Source organism: Phaethon lepturus, unplaced genomic scaffold (assembly GCF_000687285.1).
Source record: "Phaethon lepturus isolate BGI_N335 unplaced genomic scaffold, ASM68728v1 scaffold59, whole genome shotgun sequence".
NCBI lineage: Eukaryota > Metazoa > Chordata > Aves > Phaethontiformes > Phaethontidae > Phaethon > Phaethon lepturus.
In genome coordinates, this window is record NW_010565257.1 from 38116 (window position 1) to 59491 (window position 21376).

The 21376-nt window shown below is 41.1% G+C and overlaps 1 protein-coding gene across 1 annotated transcript in view; it reads right to left on the reverse strand.

Annotated features, from left to right (window-relative positions):
- Positions 1–18051, reverse strand: part of LOC104627022 (probable cation-transporting ATPase 13A4) — a 41472-nt gene extending 23421 nt beyond the window's left edge. Inside the window, exons 1-10 of the mRNA XM_010295104.1 lie at positions 17918–18051; positions 9993–10166; positions 7326–7463; positions 4989–5059; positions 4817–4897; positions 4009–4078; positions 3054–3188; positions 2559–2631; positions 1778–1909; positions 346–516 (exon numbers count right to left, since the gene is read on the reverse strand). Coding sequence (XP_010293406.1) covers positions 346–516; positions 1778–1909; positions 2559–2631; positions 3054–3188; positions 4009–4078; positions 4817–4897; positions 4989–5059; positions 7326–7463; positions 9993–10166; positions 17918–17980 — 1108 coding nt within the window. The 5' untranslated portion in view covers positions 17981–18051. The remainder of the gene's footprint in view (positions 1–345; positions 517–1777; positions 1910–2558; positions 2632–3053; positions 3189–4008; positions 4079–4816; positions 4898–4988; positions 5060–7325; positions 7464–9992; positions 10167–17917) is intronic.
- Between the last annotated feature and the right edge of the window lie 3325 nt (positions 18052–21376).

Sequence of the window (21376 nt, forward strand, 5' to 3'; positions counted from 1 at the left end):
TCCGTAACTTAAGAAAGAAGACCCAGATATTTCATTTCAGTGTACGTGACCTACTCTGTAGAATATAGAAAAAAGTTGTTTTTGTCTTAAGGAGGAGGATTTTTTCAACATCTGAGAAGCAAAGCAAAATTCTTTGTAATCATATGCTAGTGGTTTTTGTAAAAGTTACGCCAAGCAAACGGAAACAATGCATAATAGCTTAGCCCAGCCCAGGATATCGATTCTCCATCTGACTGTTGTGAATTTGGATTAATGCCTTTAACTTAATGTGACTGGGCATGTTAAGTCAGACTGTTCCAGTAAGAAAAAGCATGAAAGTAAAAGCAAATTGAAGTATTGACTGACCAGTACGCAACACCACAGCTTTCACTACTCCTCTGTCATCTGCCTTGGTCTGTATGACCTCTGTTCCACAGAAGAGGACATGTTTTTTGTAATCCTCTGCACAGTGCATTCTCCAGGGCTTGAAGTTATCAGCTTGGGGTAAGTGGGTCTTTGTTACTGGAATACTTTCCCCTAGGGAAGATGAGCTCAGATGAGGAAAACTGCAGTACACCTTAAAATCAGCCTGCTGACTTTCAAATAAGTACAGTATCTAGACATCTAGATGGTAAGTGAAGGTATTTACTAGAGAAACCAGTTTAGAGAAATGTTACTTTTATATTGTGACATCTTCAGAGTGAATAGAAGTTTGAAGTCTCGCAAGCAAACAGACTCTGCCAGAGAAAAGCTCTCCTTTGCATCAGTACAACAGCTTTGTGTAAGTCTGAGAACTCAAAGCAGTCCAAAGACACAAAACTCTAGCTGTTGATATACAGACTGGAACACAGACCTGAACTGGTGTTGCATGACTCCACTTCATGGCCACAAGTTGTTTACTTGGTTTGAACTTCATGTGCAGGTCACTACACCATTCCCTTAGGCAAATTAAACATGACATTCCTTATGTCAATAGGGAATATCACTCGGAAATGTGCTAAACATTTCCTAGTATTTCCCTTTCCTAGTAAAAAGGAGAGCCTTTAGCTCAATGCTTGACAGCTGACAAATACCCTGTTTATGTCAGAGCAGATATGCTAAGGTGAAGGAGAAGAAATATTTTTTGACACCTGAAGCTTTATAAATGAAAGGGGTTTCTGGAATTTCTCATTTACATGAAATTTCAGAACTGTGGGTTTCAGTTCAATTCAGACCAAGACCAAATTCAAAGATAAGAAACAAAACTATGAATATCTCCCACACCAAAAACCCTGCTTTGCAGTGAACTCTCCCACATGGTGTGTCCTCCACTATCACATGAATGTGGGGCTAAGTGTCTGGAGGGCTAGACAGCCACTCCAGCAGGTTTGAGATGTTGCAGCGATGAGCAACAAGACATTCAGAGTGACTGAGAGAAACCCTTACAGCCTGAGCAGACTATAGGCCCTGTGTGGGAACAACTTTGCTCCTTATCTACTGTTTCTTCTGTTTTGCTCACTCCACTGTCCCCTCTTTCCTTTCTAATCAGAGGGCCCGCTCCTAAATTCTGTGCCCCAGAAAGGAAGAAAAGGATGAACTGCCCTTCCTAAAGTCCGTCTTGTCTATTTAGATAAATTTGGGCTAACTATAATTCGTTCTTTATTATAGCAAACACTGGAAAGAATCCCCTTCTAGGCTAGCTATGGACTATCTCATAACAAGGGTGATACATGATAACACTGTATGTCCTGGGTCACTGGCTGAAGCCATAGGGCTACGATGATGTTTTGATGGTAAACGCGGGAGGGATGAACTGTACCTGTCAGCATGCTTTCATTTACAATGCATTGCCCGCTGATCAGGATGGCATCACAAGGCAAAAGGGTTTTGCCCTCCTTCAAAACCAGCATATCTCCAGGAACAAGATTCTGTGATTCCAGCTCTTGGAAACCTGTAGGTGACATGTAATGCAAACTTTGTGCTTCATATATTTCTCCGTGGTAAGGGGAAAAAATACAAGGAACTACCTGCTGAATAGATCATTACTACTTTATAATGGCTGATAAACAAAGGACCACAAGTAGGACCTAAGAATACAACCTCCAATATTTAGAAAGTCTAGGCATGAGTTTGAGCTGCAGAATTCCTTCTTATCTCCCCAGGAGCCCAATCAGTGGTTCTTGTTCCAATGCACTAACCTAACTGAAGAAGTTTGGATTTACATTTCTTAATTTGACTCCATCTTTTTGGCTTGTGCTCTAAATACAATGGCAATGAACAGACTTTGCATGGAGCAATTAGGTGGACTTACAGCCATTTAATGGCTATGTGGTTGGCTTTGTCAGCACTTCTTTAAGAAAAATTACATAGTTCTCCTGGGGTTTTTTTGCTAAGGCTGTGCTAAAACAGTTATGAATATGATTGTTGTGCCACAACATACTTCTAAGTCAAATTAACCCAATCTGCAGAAGCTAGCTGATCAAGCTGAGAGACAGAGGAGGAAACTGCTCTAGAAGGAATTTGATACTATACATTGTTGGTTTTGACATAAATTGCTATAGAAACAAAACACATTGAAGAAAGAAATGTACAGGAGTCACCTTCCTTATTTCTGCAGACAGTGACCATGATGTTGTTATGAGACTCAACCAGTCTGTGCAGTTTAATCGATTGCTATAAATTAAAGGAGAACACACAAAAGCGTTACATCTTTCTTATATGACGCAATTCATCCACTAACAATTATTCCCTTTTGTTATTTGTGATTATGAGAGCCCTCATAAACTGGGGTCTGCCCCTGCCAGGAGCAGTACAATCATACAGAGAAAGAAACTCCCCACTCTAATTATGGAGAAGGTGTAACAAAAGGTTACAAAGCAAAGCACTGGAATGGGGAAGGGAGGATGTGGGTAAAGAATCACACAGAGATTATGATGACTAGGAGGCCAGGCCATTGCACCTGCTACTACATTATGTCATAAGACTAAACCTCTGAGTAACTCCCATAGCACAGTATGTGTGCATGTTGTAACATCGTGACCTTTCCCAGACATTAGAAACAAATCCTCCTTGTGGAGAAAGGTGAGGTGTCTCACCTGTCTAAGATCATATACAGTCAAAAAAATTGAGAGGAGAGACATAATTATGATGGCAGTGGCATACTCCATGTAATCTTCAGCAAACCACAGACACACACTGAACAGCTGGAACACGTAAAATGGATTTAAGACCTGTTTGGAGAGAGAGCAATACTCAAGAGCTGGCCACATTTAAATGGCTCCAGTACACCCAGCCAGTCCACCCTGTTAGAAATGTGCTGGAATAGAAGCTAATTAGTTAAGTGTTAGATCTCTCAACCCCCTTTCTAATTTTGTGAGCAGTAGCTTCAGTTTAATCAGATTGAACCATCTTCATCTCACAGAAGGGCCAAATAATCTGGACCAATAGGATGTTATTTGGGATGTGAATGGCTCAGCCCAAGCCTTGTTTTGCTTGCTTCTTTACAAGAAACGTAACAAAGGTGAGAGAAGAGAAGGTTGTGCTGTAATGATGGGGCTCACATACCATAGGCACATCACACTCTTCTTAGGCCATGAATAGCCAGTTCGTGTCTGAAACAGATACTGGTGATTTACATGGTGCTGTGCCCAGTGGCATGAGCTCATTGGATCTCTCTGCAGCTGTAGGCATATGCCAACTACTGCCATTCACTTCATCTCTGCTGATTAAGAGACAGCCTTTTTCTGGAAGGTTTGGTTTCCAATGCAGCTTGTAAACATTCACCAACCGTCGTAAGGCCAACAGAATGAGCTCCCAGGACACAGATACAAATACCAAGTAGCCATACAGGCATGGGGATGGAGGATAGGGAGCAACAGAGAACAAATTAATTTATGGTGATTTCATGGAACAGCTTTAAACAGAATTTGAAAACGGAGTGTGCTTGATGAGTGAGTACTGGGAAGCTAATTCAGACACAGAATCCAACATATTCTATAAGCACACTGCCTCCCCAAGTAGTGTAGAATAAAAGCAACAGAAATGCTTAACCTCTTTGATGAGTAGTTTCCAAATAGGGATCACTGGAACATCAATAGTGTTTGGCCCACATATAACTCTCCTGTATGGGATAAAGATACACCATTTAGAGATAAAATAGTGACAATGTATCTCACTCAAGAAGCTGCAGCTTTCAATAGTCCTGAGAACTTGTATCAATCCTAGTTTAAAGGCTATGAGGATCTGTCTCCAAGAAAAAGATACAAAATCAAATGCCCCTACAGTGCTTCTGTCAGTGACTGTACCAGTGAAATCTACTTAAACAGGCACAAAGTGTAACACAGACCACACAAAAACTCCTTTGAGGCACCATAAACAAAGGAATTCTGCACCTAAAACTAGATGATCTAAAACCAAATAATTCTGCATAAAGTTAAGGGTGATTTGAATGTAAGATTCAACGTTAGCTAAGGTCAGGAGCTGGATTTTCAGTATTTAATCAACTGAAGACCATTTCTTTATTTAGCAGTTTCAGGAATACCTACTCTGTAAACTCTTTAGTGATACAGTAGATTGTGAGAATAAATTCAGTGGCCAGAACGAATTGATTTAGAAGTTCAATACAATTACATGGAGCCCCACTGAAGAAGCATGCATACAATTCATCTGCACCATCTCATGGAGCCTTCCTCTTATTCAAATATCCCTTTTCATTCAATTTTTCTTGCATGGCCATTTCATCTAAAATTATGTGCATATTAATGGATACACAAGAAATTTAAGGAAAGTGCACCAACAGCAGTGAATTGACATTTCTTTGAAATCCATATGTTGAGTACTTGTGTTTTAAAATGTGTACCTGACATTCTGTTCATTGCAGGTGAGACCAGAACCAAATTTGGCATGTATATCTGAGCAAGTGTGGTGGTCTTCTAGGGCTCTAAAATACAAAAGGGAGTGTTTTTCTTAGGACATTATTCATAAAGAAGCTTGACTTCCTCAGACTTGTGTAACCAGGGCACTGAACTCACCCAACTTTCTGGAACTGTCTTGCATAGATATTCCAGACATAGCGGATTTTTTGTACTTGGATACTTTTCACCTGCAAAACAAAACAGAGACAACAATATATGCAATACAGCAAACAAAAATACTCCCAGGCCTGCTCACAGATCTCAGCTAGGCATCCTCACTGCAGTCAAGCACAATTAAAGCAAATGATATGGTGGGCAGGGAGGAAGAGAAGACAGGATTGCATTTACTAACTCCCCAGTTAAGTTATAGAGTGGGATCCCCACCTCCTCGCAGGTTCCAGAAAGCTTTACAGCTCTTTAGGTCAAGCAAATACAAAGCAGCATTCTTCTCTCCCCATTCTGTGAAGCAAGGAATACAGTCCTCACTCTCATTTCACAGAACAAAGGGACGAGATCACTGATGCAGCGGTGGGTACGCAGGTAGTTGCCAAAGACCATCTTCAGTCACCAACTCCCTTATCTTCTGTCTGGCTTTGAGGAAAGCAGGGGGCTTTGGGCAGTTTGCAGGCATGGTGCCAAGTCCTTCAGCTGAACCAATATGCCAACAGACAAAAAAGGCCATCCCAGGATACTTCCTGCGTCACTGCTAATGCTAAGCCCTTGCAGAGCAGTTACCCATTAGGAACACATGCTGCCATTTATAACTTGCAAAAGGAGTCTGTCCTGTCCTGTGCAATAATAACAAAGTCTATTAGAGATAATGGCACTTTATATCAGCTGGAAGAAGGCAAGGCTATACACCTATACACATAAGTAATAAAGAAATCAACTCTAGGAGACTCTCCCTACCCAGTGCAATAAGCATTATTATAGGCCAATGAAATGTATACTTAACCCATACACTGACTCAAAATGGAGTTATAACCACAGCCATTAACCTAACAAGAGGCCTGTAGTTAGGGTTTCATAAAATAGTTCCTGCAATATTTGCAGTGCTAAAAACTGGAGTGGGAAATGAGCAATTCAACTCACTGCCAGAACAGGTCCTTGGACAGCTCTTGGGCACTACATATTACGCTGTGGGCTTAGGTAGCTTAAACAGCTAACAGGTTTTATAACTGACACATAAGTAGGGGCTTTTGAATTGCTAGTGAAGGATTAAACTGTTTGCTGCTTTGAAATCTGTTCTTTTCTATCTAGATGTTTTGATTTGTATGAAAGTGTTGTTCAAAGGGACTATTATTTGAGGGCTATATTGGGCTTTTTTATGTTACTAATTCAATCCTCTGAAGAATGTTACAAACCAGTCTTCACTTTCATACTGTGCCAATTGATTAAACTACCTGGCACTAAACTTTCTTATGCATATTAATATATGCCCACACAAAACAGCAGTAATAGCAACAGCTTTGCTCAGCTAAAGTTAGGTTTATAATGAAAATATCTACTAAAAATTGCTGTAGATAGAAAAATAAATGCTAACAAGTTAGAAGTCTATTTCCTGGAAGGAAATATATCTCTTTTATGGGTTTCCCAGTGCAGTGATCTAGTATCTGTAATCAACAACCAGATATGAGCAAATGTACCATTGCATTCCTATTGCTCACACCAGTTTAACACGTAATGCTAAGCAAGACATATAACTGAACTGACTGGTACTTGTTCTAAAATTGGGATAATTATATTTACTCAACTCATGAGGGACCTTGTGATCTCCTTGGATCAATTAATTGTCTACCTTCTCCACAGTGCCTCGCCGGGATCTCAAAGCTATGGAACTGGCAGAGACCAGGATACATTTTTGCAGGAACAGTCAATAGTGCGAGACCTGACTCCAGCAAAAGCACAAATTGGTGCATACAAAGGCAAAAAGGCAAGAAAGCAAATGTGTTTCACATCCTCCTTGATGAAACGTTTCTGGAAATACTGATGCAGCTTTGCCTAGTCAAAAGCTGTTCTGTTCTGTTCTCCCTCAGCTTCATTCATCCCTGTTTTCATGTTACTGTGGGAGCTGTGATGTTCGGTTCCCCTCAGTTTCCCTTCAGACACACGGTCACCCCTAAATTCCTTGATTCCTATGCCAGGAATGAGTTTTTGATTTGGAACTCTGATTCTTTGCTGCAAACCACAGTGTCTTGAAACTCCCCTATTTATAACGTAGGTCTTCTCTCAGGAGTAATGAGGATTCTTTTTTCATAACCTCTGAGTAAGGGAAGATTTTTACAGAGATGAGTACAGTTCTCCAAAATCTCTAGCTTGTTTTTCCACAGCTCACTGTGTTCATCAAGCTGCAAGTTTCTTAACTGGGTACGTTTCACAGCTCACTTTTACTCCATGAAGCCTGGCTGAGATTTGCTATCATCTCTCAGACGCTGGAGGGAATGCTTTACTTACTTGTAAACTTGGCTTCATTATGGCTTTGCTGAAGATTGAGTCTTCCTCCACAGTAGCTGGATAATCCGATCTACTTTTGATAAGTGCTGACACAGAGATCCATGTCACAATCTTACGAGAATAAATCCGAAATTCATCCTAAATTAATATAAAAGAGAAGTGTCACAATTTCCCTCAAAATCAGACCAAACTCACTATCACCTTGGAGTGAATGATTACAGTAGGCCTCTCCAGAGCCCTGCTCCAGCTTTTTTAACACACTAACCAACAGGAGCCTTACAGCACCTGTGATGGATAGATAAATCAGCAGAACAGGAGCGGAACCATGGTCCTGTCAAAATGTGAGTACTGCAAATAATTCACTGACTGCAGGTGTGCTGCTTGGCTGATAACGATGGAATGTGAACACCCAGGTCATGATCTAGGACAGGCAAACAGTACAGGACAATCTGAGATGCAGTGACCATACTTGAAAGGGGAAGATCAAAAGTAACATAGCACTGTACTACAAAATGGTTATTTAGGGTTTTTTTTCACAGTCATTCTTGTGTTAACACTTCATTGGAACAAGTGTGTTAGCACCGTGCCTCCCTTATGGTACCTTAGATAAGCTTTTCCCACAAACTGAGTTCATGATCTTGGTATTTTCTATAAAATAAGTTCGACTTTGGAACTGCCTAACTAGTGTTGGTAGTACAGTCTTAGAGATTAGAGCAACTACTGTAACAAGTACCCTCACGCTAAGTTTCCGTCCCAAACACTGAACCACATGCATTAAAGCCAACTATGAGACTGACTTATATATCATATCCAATGTGTGAGCAGTTTGGCAGATGGAAAAAGCTGATTACCTCAGCCAGACAGGTTCTGAAAGCACAGTTATTAAACTTCATTTGGACAACAGAAAAAAAAGATTCTATACATATGAGTCTTTTTGAATAATTTAAGGTTCAAAAAAGAAAATTAATGACGTCTACATATCTTATTTATTTGTGCACTTTTCTTCTTAAACTGGTATTTTGAGTAGAATAACATTTATTTTCTGATACTTATCTTTAATTTAAATTTCAGAATTAGTAGACATTGGGATGCAGATTGAGATGGGAAGCAGTGAATAAAACAGGTGCTCATTATTTGAACTAAAGTGAGTCAAAATTCAATAACAAAAGTGAGTTAATAGGCTCTTATATTGCAATTGCAGACATGATGATGAATTATGAATGAAGATTTTATGTGAAGCAAAAGAGAATCCCAAGGATCAACCTAATGGGATTACTTGTATCCTCATTAGCAGTAGCCACCACATTTGAGAACTGACATAATCAGAATGCAGGGAAAAAAACAAAACTGTCATTTTAATACAAAGAACTACAAAGGAAATCTGAAATTTTTAAGTGCCCAGAGCATACTTGAGAGAGCTTCCTGATAACAAGAATGTACAGTATGATTAAATTCTTGTTTAATTACATAAAGGATCATTTAAAAACTCATTTATTTGAAAAGTGCTTGGCATGGCAAATCTATTTAAAAAACACACAAGAATAGGTAATTAAAAATGCAAACTGAATTGAAGATTAAAAAGGGAGATTAAACTTAATATGCTGCTTTAAAAAAAATACATAAAAAAAATACATACCCCCAGTCTGTTAGGATGCAGATTGTTTCAATATAAAATATTCAACAGGCAGATCTGTGATTTTCAAAACCCAAGATTTTAACTGCATGCTGCTCTGCTCATTTAAGAAGGCAGCTCAAACCCAGTGGTAGCAGGTGATCCATTTTGCAATTGCACATTTTGCAAATACCCTTCTTCAGGAATCCTTGAAGCAGAACAAATCAAACTTCTGGAAGTAAACCAACCCTGCCAGCTCCTGGAGTATTCAGGTTCAGCTGGGACTCAGAGTCAAGTCTCAGTTTGTTTCTTTTAGTGTTGCAGTAGTTTGCGTGAAATGAAATCAGGGTTCATGTATGTTGCAGTGCTTCAGCACATCCCTCAACAGATAGAAATCTGTATTAGGAAACTAGCAGCAAAACATAACAGCCCTGAAACCATTAGCTGCAGGATTGCAAGCTTATTGGACACAAGGAAGGGCTGATGGAAAATGGAAACATACAGCCAAGAAAACAAGCAATCTAAGCTTGCCCTCTTCCTTACAAAGACCCCTCAGCATGCACTGCTGGACGCTGCTGGGGACAGAGCTAGACAAATCTTTCATTTGGCCCACTGTCTAAATTTTGGAAGAGGGGCAGCTTCACCAGGACAGCCAACTGAGGGAAAAAAGATGTGCTGGACACTGCCAATCAAACGGATGCTTTAGAATATGGAGCACAGATCTGCAATGTAGAAAGCACAGGGATGGTGGAAGGGAGGAGGAAGGATTGAAGGCAATTAATACAGTCTTGCAACCACAGATATTACAGTTTTTTTCACTCCAATTTCTTTCAGCTTGTTGTCTGATCAGCTGTTACCCTCCATTCCAGGCATCATCTTACACATAATTTGTGGAACACTTGAGAGTTCTTTAGATCAATGATGGTACACACAAGATATTATTGCAGGAAATCAGTAATGTAAGAGATTTCAGCTAACTGGATTCCTTCCAATTAACTCATTTTCCTATTAACTACATACTAGGGACTAATTTAAAGATTAAAATAGGCACCTACTGTTGTTCTAAGCAGAACAATGTCTGCTTCTTCCAAGCTGCAGCGGATGCAGTTTGCCCACACATCCCACTCGGGCTTCCAGTAAAACAGCAGCAGCAGAGCCCCACAGGACAAGATGTATCCAGCAATGCACAAGGCCTTTCGGCAGCCTTGGGTTTTGTAGCCCAAAATCTCCTGTACAGCAGAGACAAGGAAAAAATCATTACTATTTCTCTTAAAGAAACACCTGGAATACTACTACACTTTCCCATCATCCACTGCTCTCCCACAGATAGTGTTTGGTACAGTACCGTGAAAAAACAAGTCATAGAACTTGTATTTGTCTTCTTTATGTGTCCTAAATGTGACTAGAAAAAATTTTTGCATGTTCCATAGCAGTTTTCATCCACCTTCACAAAATCTGGATTGCTGTCTGACCAAACCTCTAAAACTGTTTTATGTAGTTGTGAAACTCAGCATTAAACGCTGTTATGTATGTGCATGAGTTGGAATGATACCAAAATATAAAGGCCCTAACTTTTAGGCCCCAAGTCAGGAACACAGATTTGCCTGATCAGCGTTTTTAATGTCCCTGGATGAGACAGCTGAAGAATTTAAGTATGTCTGCGCTAGGGGATGGAGAGTGGTGCAGACCCACTGCAGCAGCTGAGACAGTGCCTGCTTCAGAGTCAGAAGCACTACTGCTGTCCTGACATAGCAGTGAGTCTGCATTAAGTGTAGACTGTAGAGCGTAGAGACTCCACTAGTGTCTCTGCATGGTGCCGAATGACACTGTGGCTGCACCAGCTGGAGATGCTTTGCACAACTGGGCACAAACACAGCCTTTGCAGGGCTGTTACCATCTTCCATGATAGCTCTACTATCGGGGTTTTGGACTTTCCCAATTGTCCTAACATCCCAAAATAACAATAATAACAACTGTTAGTAAGAACAACTAATGAACACTTGCAGAATGGTTTACATGTTCTGAGGGCCAAAGGAAGCTACTGTAGCTGTATGAGTAGATATTATTATTCCATTTTTAAAGCTGGGGAAATAGTTACAGTGAGGCAAGGTGACTTGCCCAAAACTTCAAAGGGATGACTGTCAGCATTACAGTTTAAGAGCTGCCAGGTCTTGGTACCATGGCCAAATTCCCTCTCAGTAGTGCTAGCAGGGACTTGGTAAAGGTGAAACAAGTGAATTTATAAAGGATAACCAGCCCTGATCTAAGATGGGAGATTGCATGGCTGCAATTTCATCGGGTGACCAGGAGAATTTGCTAACACAAGGGTTAAGATTCCTCAATCGCCTTCTTCCTAGTATATCTGCAGCAATTGTGCAATTTGCTTCTGGAGATCAGATATCTGCAGCCACAGATATTGCAAGATCCATTCATAAGGTGAGAAGAAAAGGCAATGTAATTGGAAGGATGAATAATGCATAATTCCTGGTTCTGTGCTGGTGTCTTTGCTTGTTGTGTGAAATGCAGGCCCTACCCAGTGGTTCCACACGCTGCCTCAGCCTACCTGCTCTATGTCATTCTCCAAAAGACAGACTCTATCTTCCTAGGAAATCTCCTTGTGGTTTCTAAAGGCAAGAAATTGGCAACTCTGGGGAAAAAATATGGTAAACTACACAGGGAAGTGGCCTGCATTGCACAGGACCTGGTTATACCACCTTGAGATGTGCACACTCAGCATTTTCAAAGGCTTCTATAATCTCTGAGCAGTCCAAGAGAGTAAGATAACTGCAACAGATAGAAGGAAGCTCATAGAGGACAGCAGACAAGCAAGGCTGTTAGAAGGTAGTTGGTGTGGCAGTCATGTGCTATTAATATTCACATGCTCCTATAAACAGGAAAAAGGCTCTCCATTCACCTCTGTCTAGTTGTACCCTTAACCAAAAGGTTACAAAATTGTTGGCACCAGCACACAGAATAGTACGTAGAACGAGGTGAACATACTGTTCACAGCAATGGCTTACTAGCAAGATCCAGATGCTTGAATCCAGACTTTACAGCTTGTCAGCAAGGCAAAGGAACTCCCAAGGAGACAGAGATGCCTACGGGAAGAACTGTTAAAAGAATGTGCCTTCGGACTTCCTCCAGTAAATGGCTGAACCTGGAATAACTGGAATAATATTTTCAAATTGGGATGGGCAAGACTATCAGGGTGGGGAAGAATGAGATTGCTGCCATGTGCATCTTGCTTCTGACTGAATCATTCCTTTAATTTCCAGCTTTTGTGCCTTACACCCAAAGTCTGAGAAGTCAATAAGGCTGTAGTTAATGCAGTTAAGAAGGGAGAGGGTGGGCATTCAGCATGTGATTGGCAGTCATTTGGGATCATCTTCTGTTGGCAGTGTTCTCTGCTGAAAGGCTGAAAGATTCTCTGAGCCTGATATGACAACATAACCATAGAGCTAGGGCAGACTCTGCCTTTCTCTGCCTAGGAAACCATGCACCTATATATCAAAATATGTATCTGAGACCCCTATGCCTGCATATGTTTCCAGGCCTTTGTTTTCCAGAATAGTTTCCCCTCAAAAAATGGTTTGATCCCTTAGATCTCAAGACACTTCCCAAAACCAAGTATGCATCAGTATTCCTCATCTTAAAAACCAGGAGACAAGGAAAACAGCTCAGCTGTGAAAAAAAGTCCATGCTCTTAAGACATCCACTACACCGTATTCTGGATCTTGTTGCTTCTCACAAGGGACTTTCCTGAGGTAGGTGGGTAGGTATGCAGGTAGGTAGGTAGATAGATCGATAGATACCCTCAAGCTGTTCTGACCCAGTGCACATTCTGCCCTATGAACACAGGTGTTGGTTCAGGTTTGTTGGTTTGTGTCTTGATGAACATGACTTTTCTGTATATAGGTGTTCAGGAACTCTACAAGGAGTAAGTTGGGAAAGAATAAACATCAGATATTAACTGCTGTTTTGTATCTGGATGTCCATGCAGGAATCTAAAGCCAAAGCAAAGCATTTCCCATGGTTTGGAAATGTCTGGAGCAGGCTACCTGAGCCACATCATCCAGAAATAAAGATAGGCAGGGAAATAGACTGAGTTCCAAACCTAACCTGTGCCAAAGTTCCCTGGGCCAGAACATTTCAATACTTAACTTCAGAATAAAATTTTCTATAAGGTTGAGGTGTTTTTCCTCCCTGTGCCTTCAGCTGGAAGCACTACAGCAATGAATACTGCATTCATCAAAAAATGTTTAGTACATAAATAACTCCTTGTTGAAACAGAAACATATAAGTATAAACACTTCTCACTTGTCAAATAAGTCAACAGTGGGATTCTTTAGAGGAATTCTCAAAACCATTATCTTCTCAAACCAAAAAGGTGAATATTAGACCCACAACGGATGTATCCACAATGTGCATGAAGGGGAGAACAGGCACACACATGATGCAGGTTTTTCAGCAGTTTTATCTAGCCATGTGAATGCCTTGCAGTAATTAGGGTTTGGAAATTCTTCAAGCTTATTCAGGATTGATTAGGCCTGTACTACAAAGATCTCCAAGCAAGTGCATGTCCATTAAGGCAAACAATACTTCCAGGGCTGGCAGAAATCCTGGTGTTGATGTCACCAGTAAGAACATGTCTGTCAGGTTGGTTTTATGTTGTTAAGGAAAAAAGAATAACCTTTTCTGGGTTGTATTTCACTGCACAAAGAGGCTGTGCTGATGCAGACGTTTCTTTTGAAGATGTGTCTGATGAATACAGATTTGCACCTTGACAACTTTTCTACCATGTGAGCAGATTTTTAGGGCTCAGTGTGTTCATTTGGCATACCTAACGTTACACAGGCAAATAACCTGGGTTCTTCAGGGCACCAGACTAAGAGATGGTGGAAAACAAAGCTAAGATTAGCCATCTGTAATACTCCAAAGGGCTTCTCATTATCTCACAGAAGGTAGCACTGTCTACAAAAGAGGCTGGTATACCGGGCTCATCTCATCTCTGTAGAATAACTTTTAATAAATTGTAGTGTATTGTAAAACTTTGTTTCCTCATCTGTTAACATCGCCTTTCTCTTGAGACTTCCAACAGTCAGAAGAGTGACTAAAAAAATGGTTTAACTTGTGAGTGAAGTGTCTAGGGAGGGGCCATGGATTATTGGACAGAAAAAGCTGCCAGACCTTCTCAGTTGGCAGAAAATGTGCATATTCCAAGAAAGGTTCTTAGCTGCTTTTACAGCCAGCACTCAAGGGCTTATCACTCTAGTGTCCAGCAAGTCTTTGTTACTTATGTTTAAAATTGCCTGTAACTGCCAGGTCACCTGCACAGCAGAATTGAAATGCAAAAGTCAAACAAGTTCAGGCACCCTCTTCCTTGGTGAAAACAAGGCCTGTAGCTACCAGCAAGGAGCCTAAACAGTGGCTGTGAACTATCATATTTCTGGCAACCTGATCACCAGGTACCCTGTTACAAACAACCTGTTGCTATAACAACAGATAATAGGATTAGACTTGAAAAACTGGTTAAGATTCATATGGAATTTAATAACTGAATCTCATTCTTACCACCGGAACCTGTTTCATCAGATGTTTGTTTCTGTTCCTTCTGAAGCCAGTAGCAACATTCACTATCATTCCATTAGGAAAAAGGTTGTGCCTTTCAGATTCTATCTTAATTTTAAGAGTTAAATTTTTCAAACTCAAAGTATATAAAATTCCTGGATCACATTCCCTTCAGAATTTTGGCACCTCAAAGGAGGCAGGCAGCTGCCAATATGCAGTGGCAAACTGGGGTTCACCAGGTGACTGCAGTTGTCTCCTTCAGACATAAGTGACTGGGGAACATGTGCTTAAGACAGGCTTCTGGCAAATCCTTCCTGAAGCAGCAGCCTGTCGAAGTCTATCACAATCTTCTGCACTGCAGGACTTCTTTGCACTTCAGGGTTTGTGCAAAGGGAATGATTAGTCCCAGGCTGTACAAAGAGGAGCATCAAACTGGCAGAGGGCATGAAGCTGTGGTTTTCCTCCCTCTTCCTATTCCACCAGCAATTACTTCTTCTCAAAAACGCCTTCAAGCAGATTTTTCTGAAGGGAAGGGGGAAAAAAAAGGCAAACTAATTCCTAAAATAAATCCCTTCCTATTACCATACCTATTAGCCCTCCCTGAGGCAAGCTGCTGTGTCCAGAGTGCTCCCACACTACTGAGATCTTTCCGGTACTACAAATGGTGATGAAGAGAGATATTATCTCATGCTCCGAATATACATTTCTAAGTTTTATCTGGGTAACAGGATAGTGAACTCTTGTTCAAGCAAATGTGCTCCAGCCACGTAAAGTAATCCCAAAGATGTGCACAAAGATATATAGTGTAAATTTCCTAAGTGAGAGTGATTATTCTTAAATACAGGACTATCTAGCAATGCAGCTGTACCAAAAAAGGGAAGTACTGAAGAAAACTTATCAGTATTATTTCTCATTAGAGTTCTTTAAATTTCCTCAGCAAAATATACAGCTAGTTCAACACAGGAAAGCATTGCATGTCCAGAGACCAAATGAACTACTTGCATGTTTTCCAAATTACTTGAACTATTTCAGTCTGGAAGAACTGGCACCTGCACAATGTCAGCTGTTACATTATTACACCAAGTGATATGATCTTGTTTGAGGAGTCAAGAATTGCTTGTTAATACTTCGGTTCACGTGGACTAAACTGACTGTTAAAAATAATGTTGAAAAATATTTTTCATGGCTTAGAATTTTAAAAAGTTGTTGCAGGGTCACTGCGACCATTATGTGCCAGTGCCACTTGCTGTGGCTGCCAATAATTTAAAATATACAATTTTAACAAAGCATGTTTGCACGTAATTCTCTTTACCCCATATCCTCTCCTTCTTTCCTCTGCTTAAATGCAGCCGCCTTTGTCTCTTTCTTCACAATTTCTCTCACCTACATATTACTTTCCTTTTCTCTTTCACGTGCTAGCTGTTCTATCTTTCTATACACGTTTTTTTCCTTGTCCTCTTACAGTACCTCAGACACCTACACAGATACCTTCCTCTCTCTTGTAACTTTTTTCTCTCTCTTACACATATTTAACAAAGACACATACATACCTACCAAATCTAGCACAATTTGGCTATGGCTTGAATTGGACCTGCTACTCAACTGGTTTATCAATCTTTTTTCTGTGATTTTCATTTGGGAACCCCAGGTGAATGAGCACTGCTCATGCTCACTGCAGGCATAGATAGCATGGCAACTACCAGACACCCTGGATTCACAGTGCAGATTGACTCAGCGCTGTGCACACACACCAGCTGTGCATGGAAAACCTCAGATTCACAGTGCAGATCCCCAAGGACTGGACTCATGGCACGTGCACTCAATGTGATAGTGGTGAGAAACAAGAATATTACTGGGATAGCTGGCTCTGTGTGAGCACAACTTAGATGTCCCAGTAGTGCACAGATGGAATTGGACATATGGGGTACAATAGTGTGGCTCTACACAGCACCAGACAGTCCACTTAAACCTAATTAGCTCAGGCTCAGTTCTGGCATTGCTAGTGACAGTGCCAGCAGTAGTATGAGAATGACAGGGTGTTTATGGTCCTAGAAGGACAGGGACAGGGTGGAGCACAGACACAAAACCAGCAGCCGTTTGGAGCTGGGGAGTAGTGGCACATCAGCACCAGGGCTAGAGCCAGGAGCAGGGTGCTGCAAGAAGGTTTAGTAACTCAGCAGCAGAGCCAGTTGGGTTCTGCATTGCACTGAGCTAATTAGTCCCCACCCGCAGACTCAGTGCCTTGCGTTTCCTGCAGTGCTCAGTTCATGCTGCTGGATGACTGTACTGCATTCTCCAGCACATCCCAGATTACTCAGGTTTGCATTACGCAAAATATGACATCTCCCCTCCCCTGGATGGCAGAGAGCTGACTGAAAATCTACATTTGTATCTAGGCGTAACAAATGTCCACATTTTTCCATGACATGGTCTTTTTTCACTAAAATAGAATTCTCAGCAAGTAGATTTTGGAGATTTCTCCAGGATTTCTGGAGATGAACAGTCATGTCAGCTTGTAAGTGACTGTGTTTCACTAGATTTGCTGGGGCTGTTGTACACCCAGAAATCCTACACGCACTCATAGCAGAGCTACAGTGGCTCTGCAGCACAGGAATTTTGAGAAGCACTGCATTTACCAGATATGCATGAGAATTGCTGCTCTACAGGTGCATCATGAGTCTGACATCTCTAGCAGAATCTGTTAGATGGACAGAATGCATGTGTAATGAACAGCTGATCCATAACATGCAGTAATGTCAAAGCAACTAAGAAGCATTGAATTTACTACAAGCGTGCACTGGGCTTATTATTTAAGAAAAGCGCAGCACAGCAGACCAGATATTTCATGTAAACATAGGACTTATTTCCACATGTTATGGAACATGTAAACATACTCCTCCCTGGGAAACTGTGGAAAGAAATACGGTAGTTCTGTATTTAGAAATCCAGCTTTATACAGGCTTTCAGGAATAGTCTTGTCAATTCAACAGACTGCATTTGCTAATAATTATGCAAACATAACATATGCGTTTTTATGTTCCAGAGAAAGCCAAGGTTCCCAGTTCTCATCTAACTGGATCTGACACTACAGATTCAGCTGTCAAATGGTTAGCAACACTGCTCCAGCCCATCCCTCAAGCTCTTATAAGACCACCTCCACCCAGATTTATAATGTCACATCAATAATCTGTCGAGCCATCCCCTGTTGGAGGGGATAACCAATTAAATCAGTGGACACATAAAACTTTATTTTCTTTCTCCTAAAAAAAAATATAACCCCTTCTAACTGTATGTTTCTGCTAAGGGAACAACCCCACCATCCAAAACTAAATTACAGACTGTAGCATTTTATTGCAGAATCTGCCACCTGCTGCTTCAAGTTGAGAAAGACCTAGACAGAGATACAACTCACCATCTCATTCTCTTCTCCATGGTTAAGACGTGCATAATGGTTCTTGTCAGGAATTTCCCCCATGAAATGACCCTCTGGAGACTTTCAAGAGCACCCTCAGGACAGGTCTTCAGTATTGTGTGCTTGAACTTCCACATTGAGGAAGTGCTCTAAGTACACACCTTCCTTATAACTCTGCTGATGTTTGAAGAATGGAGCTCCTCCCTCTCTGTGGAGTTAGCAGGTAACATTTATCCCTCCTCCCTTCATTCTGTTGTTGGGAGTTTTGGGACTGCAAGGGTACATGCAAAATTCACTAAAAGATACTGCAAGAAAGAAAAAGTTAAATCTCACAAGTGTTTGCCACAATATGACTCTGGGTCATAACTCTGATAGGTGCAAGCAACTGCTATTGGCATGCAACTTTCAGGGGAGGGCAAGAGTGGCATAATTTTCTTCCAGAGATTATGGAATCAATGGAGACCAGGAGTGTGTCCAAATGAGAGGGAAAATAGGCATTGCTGTTGTTACACTCTTAGCAACCAGCCTGAACTAAGCATCCAGCTGTGATCCCCACATACGCCTTGGAGAAAAATTCAAGATCTGGCATTGCAAACAGGGGCCCCAGTTTATGCAGGTGGATTTATGCACTGACTGTGTCAGGAGCCAGCCATGTAAGATCTGTAGCCAGTATTTTTATTCATTATTAAGAATATAATCACAGAATGTCTTCTGACTTCACCATATAGCTTTGGAAAACGTCCTTGAGGTTATTTACTCACTCCTGGGGGAAACTGGAGTTCCCCACTGATGTCAGTGAGCTGACATTTGGATACAGATGTGTCTGACCTCCACATCAAGGCCAAAAGGAAGCTGGCAGAAAAACTACACTGAGGGTTTTATCATCTCCTTTTTTTGCTACTGTTGGGCTGCATTTGTTTATTAGTCTTGTGATTCATTCGCATTCTCATTACTGTTTCCTTGTCCTTTGCCACTTTTTAAGAAGTTACACACCAAATGCTTTAGGAATGAGGTCAGGAAAGGCAAACCTGTTCTTCCAGCAAATATGTTAAGGAAACGAAAATATTATTTCTAGAGTGACTGAAACAGATCAAGAGGTGCCAAGTTAGTTCCTATTCATTAGCATTTTATTTCCATGTGGCATGGACTCACACAAGTCCCAGACATCTCAAGCACCTGGAAAAAACACTGCCTATCCTGCAGTGGGCAGGCTTAGAGAAACTGAAATGGGAGAAATGCAGGGAACAGAGGAGAGAAAATGAGGGAGCTAGGTCAATCAATACAAGAAAAGTTGCCCATTGCTAATAATGTGAGCCACGGATAGACCTGCAAACCAGAAGTGCATGTATGCGCAGCACAGGGACAGACATGTTTGTAAAATGCCGGTGACAAGCAGTTTGCATTAGAGCTAAGCTGCTTGGCCTTAACACCAAGCACATTTTCAAAAGGAATCCACACCAGAGGTTGGACAGGAAAGGATAAAACTGTACTAACCTTTGTTAAGGATGATTTGTTGCAATAAATATCAAGGGGGAACAAGGTGCTTTCCATACCACAGCTTCAATGTTATCCCTTCCTTCCCCTCACTGCACCTCTGAGGCTAGCTTTGAGCCTCTCAGCTTTTCATTTTGTTCTTCTCAGACTGAGCAACAGGAACTACAGTTATTACATGAGAATAACAATTTCCAATTAAAAAAATAAAAAGAAAGAATGCAATAAAGTCCATTTCTGATAAACCTGATTATACAAGAAAATTCAGCAGTGCTATCTGGAAGCTATAAAAGGCAGAAAAGAACTGCAAAGGTACCTTTTCCGAGGCAGGTTGATGATTTTAGGAAATGACTCATTATTTTGGGAGGTGCCAGGGGTGGAAAACAGGAGTGCCACACACACTTTTTCTGCCTGGTCAACTTTTGCCGCTTCCCCAAATGTCAGCCTTGTTCTTTCTAGTGTCTGTAAAAGACTAGGGTGCAGTAGGGTCCTTGGCTGCCCTTTCACAGACAAGAGATGAGCTGCCTTCATAGTTTCCAACCAACCTTCGGTCCCCAAGGAAGAATCAAGGCTTATCCAATCTATTGACTGTTTATAGGCTTAGTCCAGCTCCTATTGACAACTTTTGCTCCTACAGAACACCCTTATTAGGGAGATTTATATCTTCACAACTGAAAACAAAGAAAAAACAGATTAAAGGTGTAAAACATTAATTATTTCCATAGTTTGGCAACCTGACATAATATTCCAACAAAATCTGTTAATCCAGAACCAAAGAAGATGGTGGGATTTGTTCACTTTCTTAAGGAGATTCACTTTCTGCTGGAGAAAACACCGCTAAAGCAGCGGAAATTGGAACCTTTAGTTAAATATCACCCTCTACTGTTCAAAGTCAGCATTACAGATTAGTTTATAAAGAAAAAGTTACTCATATCACGTCCTATAGCATATCAACCTTCTTATTTTTACATTTTGCCTAAAAACCAAATATAAATCACAAAATATCTGGTCAAGTTAAAATACAAAATAAAATATAATATTTTTTAAAATAGTCCCTTAAAATTATAAATAAATAAATCTAAAAGCAGGCAAGATGTTCCTCACCTCATACCTACAACTTTTATCACAGTCCTGAAAATACATGGGTGTATTATGTCATCCTCGTGCAACTTACTTTGTTGTGGAAAAAAAACACTGTATAAACAGCAGCTTGACCTACAAACCACCCCAAATCTCTTTTCCTGCCTAGCTCAGCACATGATGCCCAGTTCTGGGCATATCACAGAAAGGAAGCTGTGAACCTACAGGTGACAGTCCACAGGACAGCACAGAGAACAACTGAGTAAGGAGTCAGAAAACATGGTCTACAAGGAAGAGGGACTTAGGATTGTTTAACCTAAAGAAAAAGAGACTGAGAGGAGTCATGACAACGGTTTTCAAACACATAAATGCTAGTTGCGCATAAGAAGAAAATAATGTTCTCCGTGTCCAGTATGGATAGAGTTAATGTGCTGCAAGAAATATTCAAATCAGGCATGAGGGAAAACTTGCTATTAATGTTAGAAAGCACTGGCACTGCCAGGTGAACACTCCAACAGCCGAGGTCTTTACAGACAGGCAAGGCATGCCCCTCTCAGAAATGACATTAACTAGGGGTGATTCTGTCTGAGGGCAGCTGGACAGATCGGCTGAACTCTTGGTTCCTCCTCTGTCTCCCACTTCATGTGGTCCTGACAGCAAAACCCAACAACTCACAAAAGCCCACTTGGATATGCCTTGTGTTTTCCAGCTCTCAAGGCAGGGCTGCCACCCATTTCATGCACTTCTTCAGCACAACAACAGCTGGGAACTCATCTGGGAATTTTATTTAAGCGGCATGAAAGGCCCTGGTACAACCACAGGCCTCCGCCCGGGGCCAGGCCTCACTGCCCTCTTCAGCACTGACCCGCCGGGCCAGGCCGCGGAGGC